Source organism: Colias croceus, chromosome 2 (genome assembly GCF_905220415.1).
Source record: "Colias croceus chromosome 2, ilColCroc2.1".
Classification (NCBI taxonomy): Eukaryota; Metazoa; Arthropoda; class Insecta; order Lepidoptera; family Pieridae; genus Colias; species Colias croceus.
Genome location: NC_059538.1, coordinates 11,159,303 through 11,175,279, shown reverse-complemented (window position 1 = coordinate 11,175,279; position 15,977 = coordinate 11,159,303). Strand labels below are relative to the sequence as shown.

General features: G+C 31.5%; 1 protein-coding gene across 1 annotated transcript in view; it reads left to right on the top strand.

The window, feature by feature from the left end:
• LOC123703726 (glypican-4) overlaps positions 1–15,977 on the top strand; it is a 101,104-nt gene that overhangs the window by 58,163 nt on the left and 26,964 nt on the right. The window contains exon 2 of the mRNA XM_045651826.1: positions 8,013–8,165. Within this exon, the coding sequence (XP_045507782.1) occupies positions 8,013–8,165 (153 nt within the window). The remainder of the gene's footprint in view (positions 1–8,012; positions 8,166–15,977) is intronic.

Genomic DNA, 15,977 nt, shown 5'->3' with positions numbered 1-15,977 from the left:
GGTCAGATAATAAGCTGGTACATATTATATTCAGTTAGGAAATTTAATTTTATGAAGACTTATGAAATGATATTGAAAGCAGAAAAGTGTTTTTAATCTCGATTTAATCCGACTTTTGAGCAGTTTAGAAAACTTGTACATGCTTTGGCTCTATCTAATCACAGAAGTTTCGATATTACAACACGAGAATCCAATGTCAAAAACGGGAAGAATTTTAATCATTTTTGGTTCTTTGTATATTTTGTTACCTTTTGGATTTATACTGGATGGATTTAGACGAAATAACCTGCTATGGTTAATTAACCTAAAATATGAATTTGCCAGTCAATTCACGGCGTACTAAACTGTCTGGAAATAAAAAGTCATAATACGCCCCTGGATGGAACCGAGGGGGCGAGCTAGTATAGCTGGTATTATATCGTAAAATTATAAAGATATGCAGACAAAATAATTTATAATTGTATTGCATGTTAACATAAATTGCGTGAGAAATAATATTTAAACCTGTGACTTTTCCTACAAGTGTTTATGTGTAGTTAAACAATTTTATACCCTTCAGATGCAATATATTGTGTATTTTATCATTTATGTGTCGTATGCTTCAATAAACTTTTGAACAAGTACTGAAATGCGTCATTAAATTAAAATATGAATTACTAGCTGTGCCGCGCGGTTTCACCCGCGTGTCTCCGCTCCTGTTGGTCTTAGCGTGATAATATAATATATAATATTATAGCCTAACTATTATACTCTAGCTAAACTTATAACTCGTACTACGTACTCCTAGGACCTAGCCTAAACTTATAACTCGTGGATAATGAAGCTTTCGAATGGTGAAAGAATTTTTAAAATCGGTCCAGTAGTTTATGAGGCTATTCATTACAATCAAACAAACAAAGTTTTCCTCTTTATAATATTAGTGTAGATGGATAGTGTAGATTAGTTTATTAATAAGCAGCTTTTTCTGAAAATAATGATACATCATTTGTAATCTATAATATAAAAATGAATCCCAAAATGTGTTGGTAAGCGCATAACTCGAAAACAACTAAGCCGATTTCGTTAATTCATTTTTTATTACATTTCTTGAAGTACGAGGACGGTTCTTATGGAGAGAAAACGTAAAATTGTACCACGGGCGAAGCCGGGGTGGACCGCTAGTATATGAATAAAAATCGTATCTTCTCTTATCTCTCCACAGTCCACGTATCATGTAGAGAAAAAAATAACGAATAACATGAAAAAAGTGACAGTTAGAAAATAACATAAAATTCAATTTCTTCTTACATTTGTGATATTCATACTCGGAAATTCCATTAAGGCATTCTTGTACCCGACAGTTGACACGTTGTTTCTTTTTTTTCATAAAACGTCGTTTACCGATATAAATAATTTATTACACTGGCAATAATTTGTCCAAGTGTCATTTCGAATTACTACTGCGTAACCGAGCGTGTCAAATGTAACATAATCTATAAAAACCAATTACCGGCAAATCCATTGTTGAATGATATGCAAATGAAGTTTTTTGTAAACTTTCTATTTTTCCTCAATAAATTGGTGATACTTGATGTTATAATATAATGCCAGTTTGCTTGTATCACGTGAAATAACAGTGTTTTTCATAATAACTAATAAAGAATAGTTTAATTTTTATGTCTCTACCTAATTTAATATTCATTCTATTTTATTGTTAATATATGAAGATGTTCATATATAATACAAAAACACTATTTTTTATATATGACGTACTTAATGTTTAATCTGGCAAAATCTGTAACAGATAAAATAACAAAATGGTGCTCTAAACAAAATCGATTTACGCGGCGGTCGACCCATAACCAAAACATTTTGATAACTTCATTATGTCCAACCGTAATATTATAAAATATTTTTGTCTTCGGGGTGGTCCATAATTACACGTCATTACATTCCCTTTCTCTTTCACACAATAGAATTTAGTAATAGACCTCCCAAAGATAGAGAGAGACAAAAATATTTTGGAAAAGTCACGACACTTTATTAGTTTTTAAAGATTAGTAAGCTTCATTATTAAAATGATAAGAAGGTATTTTAATATCACTATGATAAGGTAGGTTAAAGATTAATTAGTTTTAAAATGTTAATTGAGTATCTAAACTCGCCTATGGATGCTAAAATTCAGTAACATCTATAGTTTTTCTTTCAAAAATAGGCCTTAGATACGTAGGTATATAATAACACTAATAACATTGGTAGATATGTATTGTTATTTTTATATCTATGAAATTTATGTTATATTAAATGTCTATAGTATCATATAATATATACTATATTGATACAATTTTGCTAATAATAAAATAAAAATATAGATCTATAAATAAAAGTAATAGGAAAATATTTGATTGATTACGTGATTAATCATAATCGAAATTATCCAGAAACTAGAGAAAGTCTATAAATATGTTTCGCCATGTGGTATCCTACAAAAGACTATAAACGCGTTTTGTTAATAATAAATATTTTAATCTTTTGCCGCCACTTAAACTTGCCAGATATTTATTACTCTTAGCACCTGAGGCATCTCTACATTACTATTATAATAGCCTCTATAAAAATGATTTAGTTTTATATCTGGAGATATTTTTTTCTTGATTTATCTGTCAATTTGCTTTTTCCGTGTTTTATGGCAACATTAGTTCTGTATTGTCAATTTCGTGGCGGTATTTTGCTAATTATATTTTTTAAACTTCCGCCTGGACAGGTGTCCAATTTATTATCGACTTTTATAACCTAAGCTTTCTTTATAAATTAAAATATAAGAATTTTAATCGTTGTTGCTCTATGCGGTTAAACAAAATCATCTGCAAAAAGTCTATTCATTGCACGACTTTTAAATTATCAATAATTAGTAACTATTAGGAAAACTGCTCGGGTGGTCGTCCTCAAATAAATAATGGGTATTCACATAATGATCATAATTTTGACAAATTGATAGCTTCACTAGTCGAATGATTACCTACTAAAATGCCTTTAAGTTTATTTGGTAATAGAGATACCCAGATATCGATAATATAACAATTATTGTACCTACGTATTAAACTATATTATTGCATTTATTGTTTAAATAATAGGTCATTGATTGTTCAATAAAATGTCAACTTATATTTTGTTCTGCTGTTTTAGCTATGTTCTTTGAACTACAAATCACTTACTGTTGTATGTATTAATAGTAGGTGTAAGTTGTAACTATCACAATTTAGCACGTGGTATTATTATGTCATCATCATCATCATCATCATCATCAGCCCATTTTAGTTTCCACTCTAAAGAAAAAGAAACCTTTGTAGTAATCTTTGCTAATACATGTTTCTATGAAATTATTTACTCTGAGATGCTCTAAAAACATATCTGCAATCTTACTATAATCTAATATATAAAAATCAATGCCACTTTTCGTTGTAATTCCATAACTCGAGAACGGCTGAACCGATTTCGATAATTCTTTTTTTATTATATTCCTTGAAGTACGAGGATGGTTCTTATGTAGAGAAAACGTTAATATGTACCACGGGCGAAGCCGGGGCGGACCGCTAGTGTTTTTCTAAAACCTCGACCTCTGGTTAAATTATTATTTTTACATTAAAACATGTGTATATGTAAAAAAGGAAATAATTTATTCCCGCGCAATTATTTTAATTAGGTACTATTTACATATTTTGCCAGTTATAATATCTTGGCTGTGCTTGTGTCAATTTAATTACTTAGTATACCTTATCCTATAAAATGCGCTACGCTCATTATTTTATCAACTATGTTGTTTATATGCAAATTGCATTAAAGCTAGATATGTAGGAGGATAAACAGGTTGCTAGGTAGCATTCCTAGTACGTTGACAAGTCGTCTATTTTATTTTAATTGAGGAGTTGTTTACCACGCTATTATCGACGCCACTACTGCATAACTAATACCTAGTTATCTTTCCGACATAACCTAAATTAAAGAAAATTACTGTATTTTGTATGTACGCACATTTCTACCAAGTCTGCAGTTAATTTTCAACGTGAATCCAATCTATGCTTCTATACTTATATTATAAAGCTGAAGAGTTTTTTTGTTTGCTCTAATCTCAGGAACTACTAGTCTGATTTGAAAAATTATTTCGGTGTTAGATAGTCCATTTATCGAGGAAGGCTATAGGCTATATATCACGCTAAGACCAACAGGAGCGGAGCACTGCGAGTAAAACCGCGGGACACAGTTAGTCTCTTGTAAACTGATGACTTACAATTAAATTACAATGCGAAACAAAACAAAATCTTTCAATTTGTCAACGCAAAATGTTCATTATTTAGCACCTTAGAAGCGGCACTTCAATCTGGGGTGAAAGGAAATTATCAAAGGGAAATATGAAATAAAATTACCCCACTTGTAACGAGGGAGTCTTCGAGGCGGAATCACTTCTCGACGCTTTTAAATAAATCATTTTGGATTATAAAACGGGTTTGCGTTTGTTCAAGATTTCTTGGTGTTAATGTTGTGTCGATCTGTTTTGTGGTTTGAAGTGAAATTTCTTTAGGATCGTTTAGAGTTAAATTTCAAGGTCGCATCATGGCAATACCGTCACGTTATGGAGTAGGCGACGATTTTGGTATCTTTGAATCTTGCCAAGGAAGTTTCACTCCGACACGTGTGTTCTGCACACACGCCGATTATATTTTAAATAATGTTTATATCTATGATTTGTATCTATTGGTACTAGCGCAAAATTCATTAAATTAATATGAGTAGGTGACGAGGACTTCTAAATGGAAGTCGGAAGATGCACTTCAAATAATTGATTTAGTAAGAACATGTAGGAGAGACTTATAATTGGAAGAATGACTAAAGTTTTCAAAACGACAATTTTATACTGCAATGGTTTCTTTAAATAGTTCACGATAAGACGCTTCCGTATGTCATTACAATTTACAATAATATATGGGTTCAATACGAACGACATGACATTGATTTGATAATACATACTGACTAGATATCTAAATTACTTAAGAGATACATAAATAATAGTATATCCTTGGAAAACTTATAGAACTGTAAAGTGTTGAATAAAGACTAAAGTAATTATCACATGTAAAGTGTTACCTATAGATAGCCAATCATCTTTTGAAAAGTTTACGTCTGGTTTTAAGATACATCCAAAGTATTGCAAAGTTTAAACGTAAAAAGGATAAGAAGAATATTTTGGGTCTGACATGCATTCATCATTCTGTCAATTCAGTTTAACATCTGTGAAACAGTGGTCACTTGTATAAAGTGCTTCTTCGAGTGTAAAATTAGAGTGATAGTCGTAGATATATAATATATTATATCCTTTTCGCATGTGGCTTCGCCCGCTTTGTCTGGAATTTAATAAATTATATACTAAAAATATCCTCGAGAAATACTCTATCATTGTGTAGTTTTAAAGATTTTAGCATACATATTACATAGGGATAATAGGGACGGAGCAAGCGACTTTGTTTTATAGGTACTATGTAGATATTATGTAGTGATGATAGAGTAGATTTGTATGCAATTTCATTTTAAATTACGATACCTACCGCTGCAGCTGAGTTAAAACACCCACGTCTTTCTTGTCTGTCTTAATTGTTTTATTTACATTAAAGTTATTTTGTTCGCTCCATGCAGAGATTAAAGGTGCAGTAAATCATACGTGCAAGTTTTTGTTTGTTTATTTTATCTAGAAAGGAGTGCTTTTATTTTTAATTCTTGGATCTTGGAGCAGACGGTGTTAAGAAATAAATGTGAATACGGCATTGGTTTAATTATGCTAATGGTGTGATTGCTCTTATGTTTTATTGAATTAAGGTTACTTCCTATTTTATTCAGCCATTTTCTTACAGCCTAGTATAAAAAAAGGATCTGCGTATTCAGATTAAATGTCAAATAAATAATTTACAACTTCCTGGATTTTGCTTCTACTTCAATTAATTATACGCTCGATCTGTTTCTAGATATAAAATATGGTTTCATACTTCTTGAGTTCACAGAAAGTTATTTTGTATTGATAAAAATCTGTTAACTTTTCATACATACAAAAAATGAATAAATCTGTTACATGCGAGTCGGACTCGCGACACTAAGAGTTCCATAGAATAAAGTTATTTTTCATTATTCGATGTAAAATCGCCAGTCGCGTTTACCTCAGCCCTCATTTAATTTATATTGACCCCACAATCTCGCTATGCAAATTACAATGAACTTTACATCCCGGTCATAAGGATTATATTGCAATGTTTAGCATAAATCTGCGTTATCCTAGTTGGTAGGTTGGAGGCACGTCTAGTTTCACGCGGTGACGCGTCAATGGATGCATTAATTGAGATGTGATTGTTCATAAATATAGATAAGTTATGTTTATATGTAAAAATGTACTGGAAACAATTGGTAATTTAAGATTAGTTTGAACGTTGCAGTAATGTCATTGAAATACCTACATATTTATGTGTCTGTATCTGTGTATCTGTGGAGCTTTAGAATTTGTGAAACTTTCGTATTATTTTCGTGCTCAAAAATCTAAATACCTACCTATATTTTTAGTCGTGCATTTTTTAAACTCTGAAATTAAAGTTTGCCTTTACTTTAGTAGATTTAAAGTTTAAACCCACAAAAAAGGTCAGCTTGCACTGCGTAAATAAATTTAAATAATTATACCTTTAGTTCAATAGGTATGTGGTTTCTGTATTCATATACAATATTGTTTTATTGAAAATTCAAACCATGATATCACTATTTGATGTCATAACCACACGGAGACGAGTAATTTAGTTTGTATCGATCCGAGCTGCCTATTGTTGATCAGTAAATAAATTTTGACTCGTAGTGATGTGCTTCTATCGATATCGATATAGCTATATGTATCGATGTTTATTTTGATTGTTGATTTAGATTATAAATATTTTGATTATCTAGACGTGCCTTTTTTGATCTTAAATTTTTTATTTTATTCTTAAAAGAAATTGATTTTTCAGTAAGTATTTTCTTCAAAAAAATAATGAAATTGTTATGAGAGGTCGAAAAGTAACCTAAACTCTTATTAATAAAATGTAAATCAATTTAAATTATATTCATGAGTTACTTTCTCTAAGGAATAGCATTCAAATTCAAAATTTTATATTTAGAACAACACTAACATCACAATCTTACTAGGGTCGCGACCCTATCGAAGTGTACCTTCTATAATCTATGGGGCGAAATAAGTTTAAACATCCGCTGAATGGAGAGTTTATTGCATTACTGAACGACTAGGGTGAGCATAGACAACCGTGACGGAATACAAAGTTCGAATTTTGAATTTTATTTATTGACTTCCCGCATTTTCAATGAAAATACAGATAATAAAGGAAATTTATAATCTATAATGCAGATAAAGAATCCAAGACATTACATAACTTTGTTGTATAAAATCGATTATATATTTTATAGTGACCGTGCGATCTCTTGTAAGATAATCAAAATAAAGATATTTACAGTAGAGTCGCTATGCATTTTACGATTGTTGTTGTTAATTTTATGATTTTTATCGAGGTTATACAAGCTTCGGAGTCAAACACGCAAGCAAGGTTACGGAAATAGTGATATGGAATCTTTAATTAACATCTAGATTTTTTATTATACCATAAACAGCGGTTTAATGTTCAATTGAATGTAAGCTTAGTTATGTACACGTAGATTAATAATAAAAAGCTGACTGTAGACATCTATTCGTAGATTGATTTTTAAACTTTAAAATTATTGTTGTATGGCATTTTAATCAGAGAGTTTTAGATTTTAGATATTTAAATAAAAACTCCATAACTATTTGTCAACGCACATACGTAATTTAAATCGTCTAAAATACAATTTAAATATTAGAAATACGTTAAGGTTTATCAAAACAACCAATCATGACACAAAAACTTTTTTTTATTTTCCCGCTCTTCGAGCCTTTGCCAATCACTTTTTTTTTATTCATTTTTTTTCTTTTTCCATAGACGCGGGAGAGCTCTGCGCCAACAAGGGTTGCTGCGGGCCGGCCGCACGGCCGCGCCTCACGCAGCAAGCGAGGATTCAGTTGGAGGGACAATTGCGCAGTGAGCTGACGAAGCTGGCAGATGTACTGGGGAACAAGGCGAAGAAGTTTGATGGTATGTTCTAGAACTTAATGTTGATCTAACCTGACACTTACTAGAACAAATTTGTTATTCGAGAATTTTCAGCGTATATCTATTAATATGGATGATGCACATGAAAATATATACATATGCAATACGTAGGTATACGACTTCACATATAAACATATAAAAATAAATTCAAATTTTTGTTCAATAATATGATTATAAATAAATAAATAATCTATTTTATTGCATCAATTATCTAATGATACGGTTTGTACCTAGTGCCAAAATTACATCTGATCCTACTACTACTAGCTTTAAAAATACACAATGCCGTGAAATAGCCTAATAATATTTGAAATCTGATCGGCGCAAGCTCATTACGAAGCTTTTGTCTTCTATGTTATCGACTCTTGGAAATCTTGCCCAAGCAAATTGCAATAAAATCCATATACATATATTTCTATAGACTATAATATCGCTGAATATTACACAAGTTCATATACAGTGGGCAGATCGTGGGCAGCAACCTTGACTGCCCGTAAAAGCAATCTAATGGTGACCCCGCATGTAGTTCGTAAATCTTATAAGCACTTAGCTTATGGTTAAAAATGCAGCGATTTCGCCCACGCTAGATTTTTGATACAATTCGAACAAAGATTGCATTTAAAATATGGTCATTTATTTCTAAACTAAAACCAAAATGCATTACGAAAAAATATGCTATTGTAATTGAAATCTCTTTAGTTCTTAGGAAAAATTGCTGTTATCTATAATACTAATATTGTAAAGAGGAAAGGTTTGTATGTAGATATGGTTTTCACGCATAAACTACTGGACCGATTTTGATGAAATTTGGCATGGACAATCTTTAGACCCTGAGAAAGAACATAGGCATAAATTTTATTACCTACCACGGGCGAAGCCGGGGCGGACCGCTAGTGTTACATAAACAACAACATGCTTATTTTCCGCTATTCTGTAAGTCCCTGTTATTTAATAAAATTAGCATTAACGTAAATTACAATTAAATAAAGCTCATTTCATATTTTACATCATAACTTTTACAGACAAAAAATTAAAATTTAACTATAATTTCACGAAATAAAAAAAATGCGAGTTTTAATAAAACTTCTACAACGTCGACGCAATCATAGTTACCAAAAGAAATGAAACTAGTGCGAATTGAAACGGCTTTACTTGGAGTTGGAATTAAAAATAATTTTTAGGTTAAAATTAAGAGTCAAACGCACTCTGCATTGCAGTTATTTGAAGTGCCGCTTTATATAAATTGCAATGTTTTATATTTAACGGTTAAATGTTTGTGGTATGGAGAATAAAATATTCGTAATTTAAGTAAGGGATTTGAGATTTAAGACTATTCTGCGAAGAACTTACGTTCAGAGGTCGGGCGAAATAAAAAATAATCTTTTTCCCATGAACAACTTTTTCTAGAACGTAGGTATTTACCTACCCATGGAATATCTATTTATAAACATAATCTTTGGTCACATTTGAAATATCTATGTAATATACGAATCCTTGTAGGTTTCATTTTATGTTTTATTATATAAACGAAAGCAGCATTTTAAATTCCTACCTGTATTGTCTATGCTTTAATTAAATACCGGTTCATTTATTCAAAGCTATAGAAAAGCTTGTTGAATTAAAAAGAACTAAGTATAAAATTGTTTGCATTCATTTTCTTTTCTTTGTTTTTATTAAACTAAATACGTATATTAATAAATATTTTCCTCATAAAATAATTGCGATATTTATCTTTCATCTAAAGCCTGTTTATAAACTGTATCGCCATATTTGAATCCATGACCTAACCTAACCTCACAACTCTTTGTTCTTTACAGACGTATCACAGATAATAAATGCTTGTTTGAGATAAATTATTTTATTATTATGGTAAATATAAGTTCGTATCAATTTAAAAGGTTTTTAAATGAAGTTAATAGTAATGAACGTGATTACTATTATTTTATTTATTCAATTAGAAGGAGTTTTAATTTTTATTTTGTACATTTGCTACTCATATTAATTAATATTAGAAATTGTAAATATGACGTGTTAAAGAAAATATTATGAGAATAAAAATATACAAAACATGATTTTTAATTTTTATGATATATATCTTAAAAAAAAATGAGATATCTTTCAATCCATTCACTTTGTTATGTTGATCCATCATGTAATGTACTTGAAATAATCACTTACAGAACAAGTTTTATTCGGTTCGGTGGATTTTATAATGTATTGTTATTCGCGTATTAAATCAATGTTATTTATATTCCTAGACATAATATTGAATATATCTACTGTATCGCATTGAAAAATCATTATTCATAATGCATGTATTTATGTATTTGAACTACACTAATAGTAAGAGAACTTACATTTGTAGGTGCTTCACAAAGACTGCTTAGAATATTTTGAAAATTCTTTCACCAATAAGCTATTTAATTCCTGAGCAACATGGTTTACATTTCTTCGTATAAATCCAGACGAAGTCGCAGCTAGAGACTAGTATTTGTCTTCCATTAAATACTAAATGACGTACCTACCTCTATTTATATTTATCTCAGGTACATAATCCCAACAGAACTTTGAAAGGGATGAATTCTTGTCTAATCTAGGGCTCTAGGTATTTATTACAGGATTCATTTCGACAAATAAAGACGAAAATTCCAGGATTTCGTCAATTTGAACTTAGATTTTCCGTATATATTAGTTTTTGATATACAGGAAATAGGATGTAACTTTTAATTAAGATTGTTGAATACTTAATTCGGCAATTTATTTGATAAATTATGTTATTTTTATTTTCAACTCGCTGTTCTCCGCGGTTTCACCCGCATTGCTCCGCTCCTGTTGGTCTTAGCGTGATGATATAGCCTATAGCCTTCCTCGATAAATGGGCTATCTAACACCGAAATAATTTTTCAAATCGGACCAGTAGTTCCCGAGATGCGCGTTCAAACAAACAAACAAACTCTTCAGCTTTAATTAGTATAGATTAGAATATGTATAACTAGCACAGTTGTTTGACTATTCAAATAATTATTAATAAAGTTTGATTGCCATAACAAGAAATTATTACAATAACTACATAATACTCTTGTTTATAAACAAGTTATGTATGTAATACAATATCAATCGCATTTGCTTTCCTTTTTAACGTTAGGTATTTGTAAACATAAAAGGCTTCTTAATTCGTAGCGTATTTATTAATTTTCCTTTATTATGAGTACACTACCGACACTAAACACACAAAATTCCTCACTCACATGTGACTTACCGTGGGAGTCTCTGATGAACAGAAAGTGTCAATATTGATCCGATAGCCCCTGTTTCCATACAGACATTGGAGAGTTTTTAATTTTGATAATCTGTGACCTAGTGAAAAGTTTTAGAAGATCGTGTATACTTTTCCTGTATGAAAATAAGAAATATATTTTTGTTTCCTAGAGCTAGCGCGTAAGAGCAACTTTTGTCACCGCAACTAGTCTTCCGGGAGTTGCGTCGCGACCTGCGCGCATTTTCTTTCTAGCCCATAGAGTTGATGGGAGAGACAAAATACATAGTTGCGGAGACAAAAGTTGCTCTTGCGCGCTAGCTCTAATTATAGAAGATCGTGTATTTTATTTTAATAATTGTGACAGCTGGAATAGCGAAGTCATTATTTTAAAAGGACTATAATGATAATTTACGTTGAAAAAATTTTTACGTAATCAGATCTTCATCGTCAAACGCCTAAAATTCTTGTTCATTATTTTCATGATCCATATTTCAAAACTGTATGAAGAAACTCCATCATATGTGCTTACATAGGAATTATCTCACACTTATTACCACGGATTAAGATAAACGCTGATAGTACTTGGAAAGCCGTCATTATAGTTTCCCAAGACTTACACGTGCGATTTGCATCGTAACTACGTGAAAAGAATTACTAGGTATTAACAAGTGTTCTAAAGAAAGGAGCGACTACATAATGATGGAAAAATCGAGAAAAATGTAGTGTGAATTAGGGCTTAGGATTGTAGTAAATTTAGTAACTATACTATTTATTCTATGGTTATTGTTCGTTGTTTTTTTCTTCAGATATAACATTGAACATCTTTGAATCAACAGATAGATTTAATCAAGTTTGAAATTATTTTCGAAAGGTTTTTGCTTTGAATGAAACACACAAATAAATTAGCTGTTACGTTTACCCTGCTTACATAAAATGAGACAAATGATAAGGTCTTTGAATTTATACATCGTTAAGATAATTAGCAACTATTAGTACAAACTAAAATGTTATTGACTTCGAAGTTTAATGAACTCTTACAATTTTCTATTTTAAAGGTTATAAATTTTGGCGGGTATTCTTAAATTTGTCACAGATACATAATAATCTGTGTTACAGAAGGAAAATAAATGATTACAGATAGCAGCAAGCGATAATTAGTAACGCACATGGTAATGTGGCGTGAAATATAAATCATATTGTGTCAAGAACGACACTAACGGGGTTAATGGATGTGTTTTGTGTGTATGTTTGTGTGTGTGTATGGACAGTATGAGCTAAGGTTTTTGTCCGGTCTTTGTATTAAACATTAAAGTCATGTTTTATCTGTGTTATTTTGTTAAAACTATCATTACGTCATTATGAACTTATTCAATGTTGTAGTTATTTCTTGTTTTATTTACATAATGAAAAAAATCATTAATATGTACCTATTTGCACTGCGTTATTATTACTATCTACATCAATATATGCTGTACGAAGCAAAAATAAGGAACTATGCAATGTTATTCAAACATTATTATTGATTTTTACACAAAAGTAAACAGAATTGTATAATATTAAACGGATCACACTGAAGACAATAGCATTATCAAAGTATTTGTCTTGGTTTCACAATAACAAAAAACACGGTAACAGGTTATAATTGGAAGGCTAACCTAAACAGGCTATCAAAGACAAATAAACCATTAAAAAGTCCAAGATTTGATAACACAGGTCTGTTACAAAATATGTACCAACATTACTCGACATACATACGAGTCGTACCTCGACGTTGTCGTTGCTAACGGTTACGCTATCTATGTAAGCTGGTATTAATATTTTTTAGGTTCAACAGGCTGTTCAAGGAATAACTGTGAATATCATATCTTGTAGAACATTCTTTTGTAAGTGCAGATTGCTATCTTGTACTTGGTGTCTTATGGTCAAGGAATTTGCTCAATTCACAGTAAAAAGTAAAAGTTCAGTCGAATTGTAGATGATGAATCATCTTAAACACTTTAATACGGCAAGTGCTTTTTGATGATAATGTATGTCATTTTTTGAGCAGCAGAAAATATATAGAATGACATGAACTTTATGAAGGCGGTTCTACCGTCTTTGTACCTTCTAATTAATTATTAGCTTATTTCCTTGCCATATTTTTCACTAATGTTTAGCTACTATATTGTATATCAGAATAAATAATAGTAGCTAAACATAAGCACATGCTTATGTGATATTTCGTTGAATGTCTTTTGCAATTTATTGACTTTAACTGAGAGTTTACTTATAGTATACATTATTGATGATCAATTTAGATTTTCAGAGCTACAATAACTCTGATATCCTAATCATTAAAGAAAATCCAAGAACTGCTTTGTCATGTATACCTCATTTCAATAAACGTGAATTCTCCGGCACTCATAACTCATTTCGCTCGTAAAGCCGGGAGTTCTGCCTAGTGTTGGTTTACCGAAGTCTAAATATATCCACCCACGTGTGCAGATGTAGATAGCGACCATCTGTTTGGATTTGATCTTTCACACGGATTGTAGTGGCTGGATATGTTGATATTGTGAGTGCGAAAGTTACACGTGAGAATATTGAGGTCATTGGTATATTTGCTGGTATTGGGTATATAAATTGAGGTTGTTTGTATATTTGCTGGTATTGGTTGATGGATAAATGAGAATAACTATAGTTAAAGTAGGAAACTAACTGTTAAGTAATACTCGAATATAAAATAGTTAAGCCAAGCACAGATTGGATACTAGGCTTTAGTAGGAATTGGAACTGTTTTAACCAGTTCTTGTATTTCAATCTAAACAGATAGATATAGCAAACGTGAGGTAAATAATTAATTTGCTTTATGTAATTTCAATATTATACCAGATAGATACCATTTAGGTTTTGCAATTTTCTGCATTGGAATGCAGCTTCGGATTTGTGAAAATTACGTAACTATGCAATTGATACGGAGACAAGTATTAAAACGCTAATTATTTTTTCATTGTAAAACATTCATCTGTCTATTAACATAACATCTAGTTAACATTTAATTAATCTAATCAAATCTTTCTCACGGGGTTGGCAATCGCTTTTTGCCACCAATCATCCGTGACTTTTGTTGCTGTGAAATTCACATACATAATACATGTGGCCGGCCTCTGCGATTAATTGTAAAGTCGAGACTGGGCGCCAAACCAAATACGGCTCGTCTGTCAAGAGGACCAGGGCTACTAAACTTATGGTCTGGGACCGAGATTTCCAGCTAAGTACACGGATTTATTAGGAACAGTGCTTTTTATTGCGTGTGCATGTAGGGTGGTATGGACAAAGTTCGTAATAATCTAGTAATGGCAGTGAAAAATGGGCTAGACTTGTTGGAGAATGTCTTTAATAACTCTAGTTGATCTGTTTGCAGCGACATCTCGCTCTGAATCATCGCTCTGAAATAATTAACAGTCGAATAGACTGGTTGAGGATCCTCACTTTCACGATGGTGGAATTCCACCTTCCTTCCTCCACATGTTCAAGAAGCAGGCTGTAGCTGTTATTCCACAAACGAAAATGTAGGGATACTTGACTAAGTAGACTGGTCGGGTAGGAAAGCCCTTATAGATGCTACGGAGAAGTTGTGTACTATAAAACATTTCAATTGTGCTCTTCAGAAGTGTCGCTACAGTGCCCTTGTCTTTGTCTCACAAGTTGTGAGATAATATTAGATGTTTTTGAGCACATATTCTTTAATTAGTTACATATGAGATGTCACAAATCAGGTTGACATCCCCTGAAACAATGTTAGCAAAGACAATTCACATGTAGAAAGTACAAGATAATTAAATTGATTGGAAACATTTCGGTCCTCGAAATGGAAGCTTGGTACAGCCTAATTTGTAACAGCAATGCTATTTCATTACCATACGCGTTGTTTCTTTGACAATCGGTCATTATAATAATTAATCCTTATTCCTTACAACTTGGTGAAGAAACACTCAAAAGCTGGTTTGGGTGTGTTTTACATGCACTTTATCGGAATTGATCAGCTCATTATTTTGCATACCTTCTTTTGCGGGTGAGATAAAAAATGAGTGAAATGCTGTCATGCCCGTAATTGTAAGTTTGTAAGTGGAATTTGTGTAGCATTTTTTATGTCTTTAATTGAATAACCCGAAGATAAATATACAAGAAGAATGTTTACCCCATTTATAATGAGCTGTGTTAAGCTAAGAAAAAATGGGACATGGACTCCTGCAGGATATAGGAAAACTTATCATATGTTCGGAATGCAGAACAATTAAATACAAAACATTAACAGTTTTTTGATGAACAATCTTGAATGAAATAAAATGTTATGACACTGGAGTTAATGAGCGATCGAAGTATCGATAAAAGTTTTGAGGCTTCCTTTAATTTTATGACACCATCAAACAAAAACTCAATGAAATATGCGAAAACAAAGCGCAAAACAACCCCTTACAGAACCCATGCTATTTTATTAACAAAGAGTCAACGTACCGCAGGAGTCAACTCTCAAGGCGTGTCAAAAGATCTCA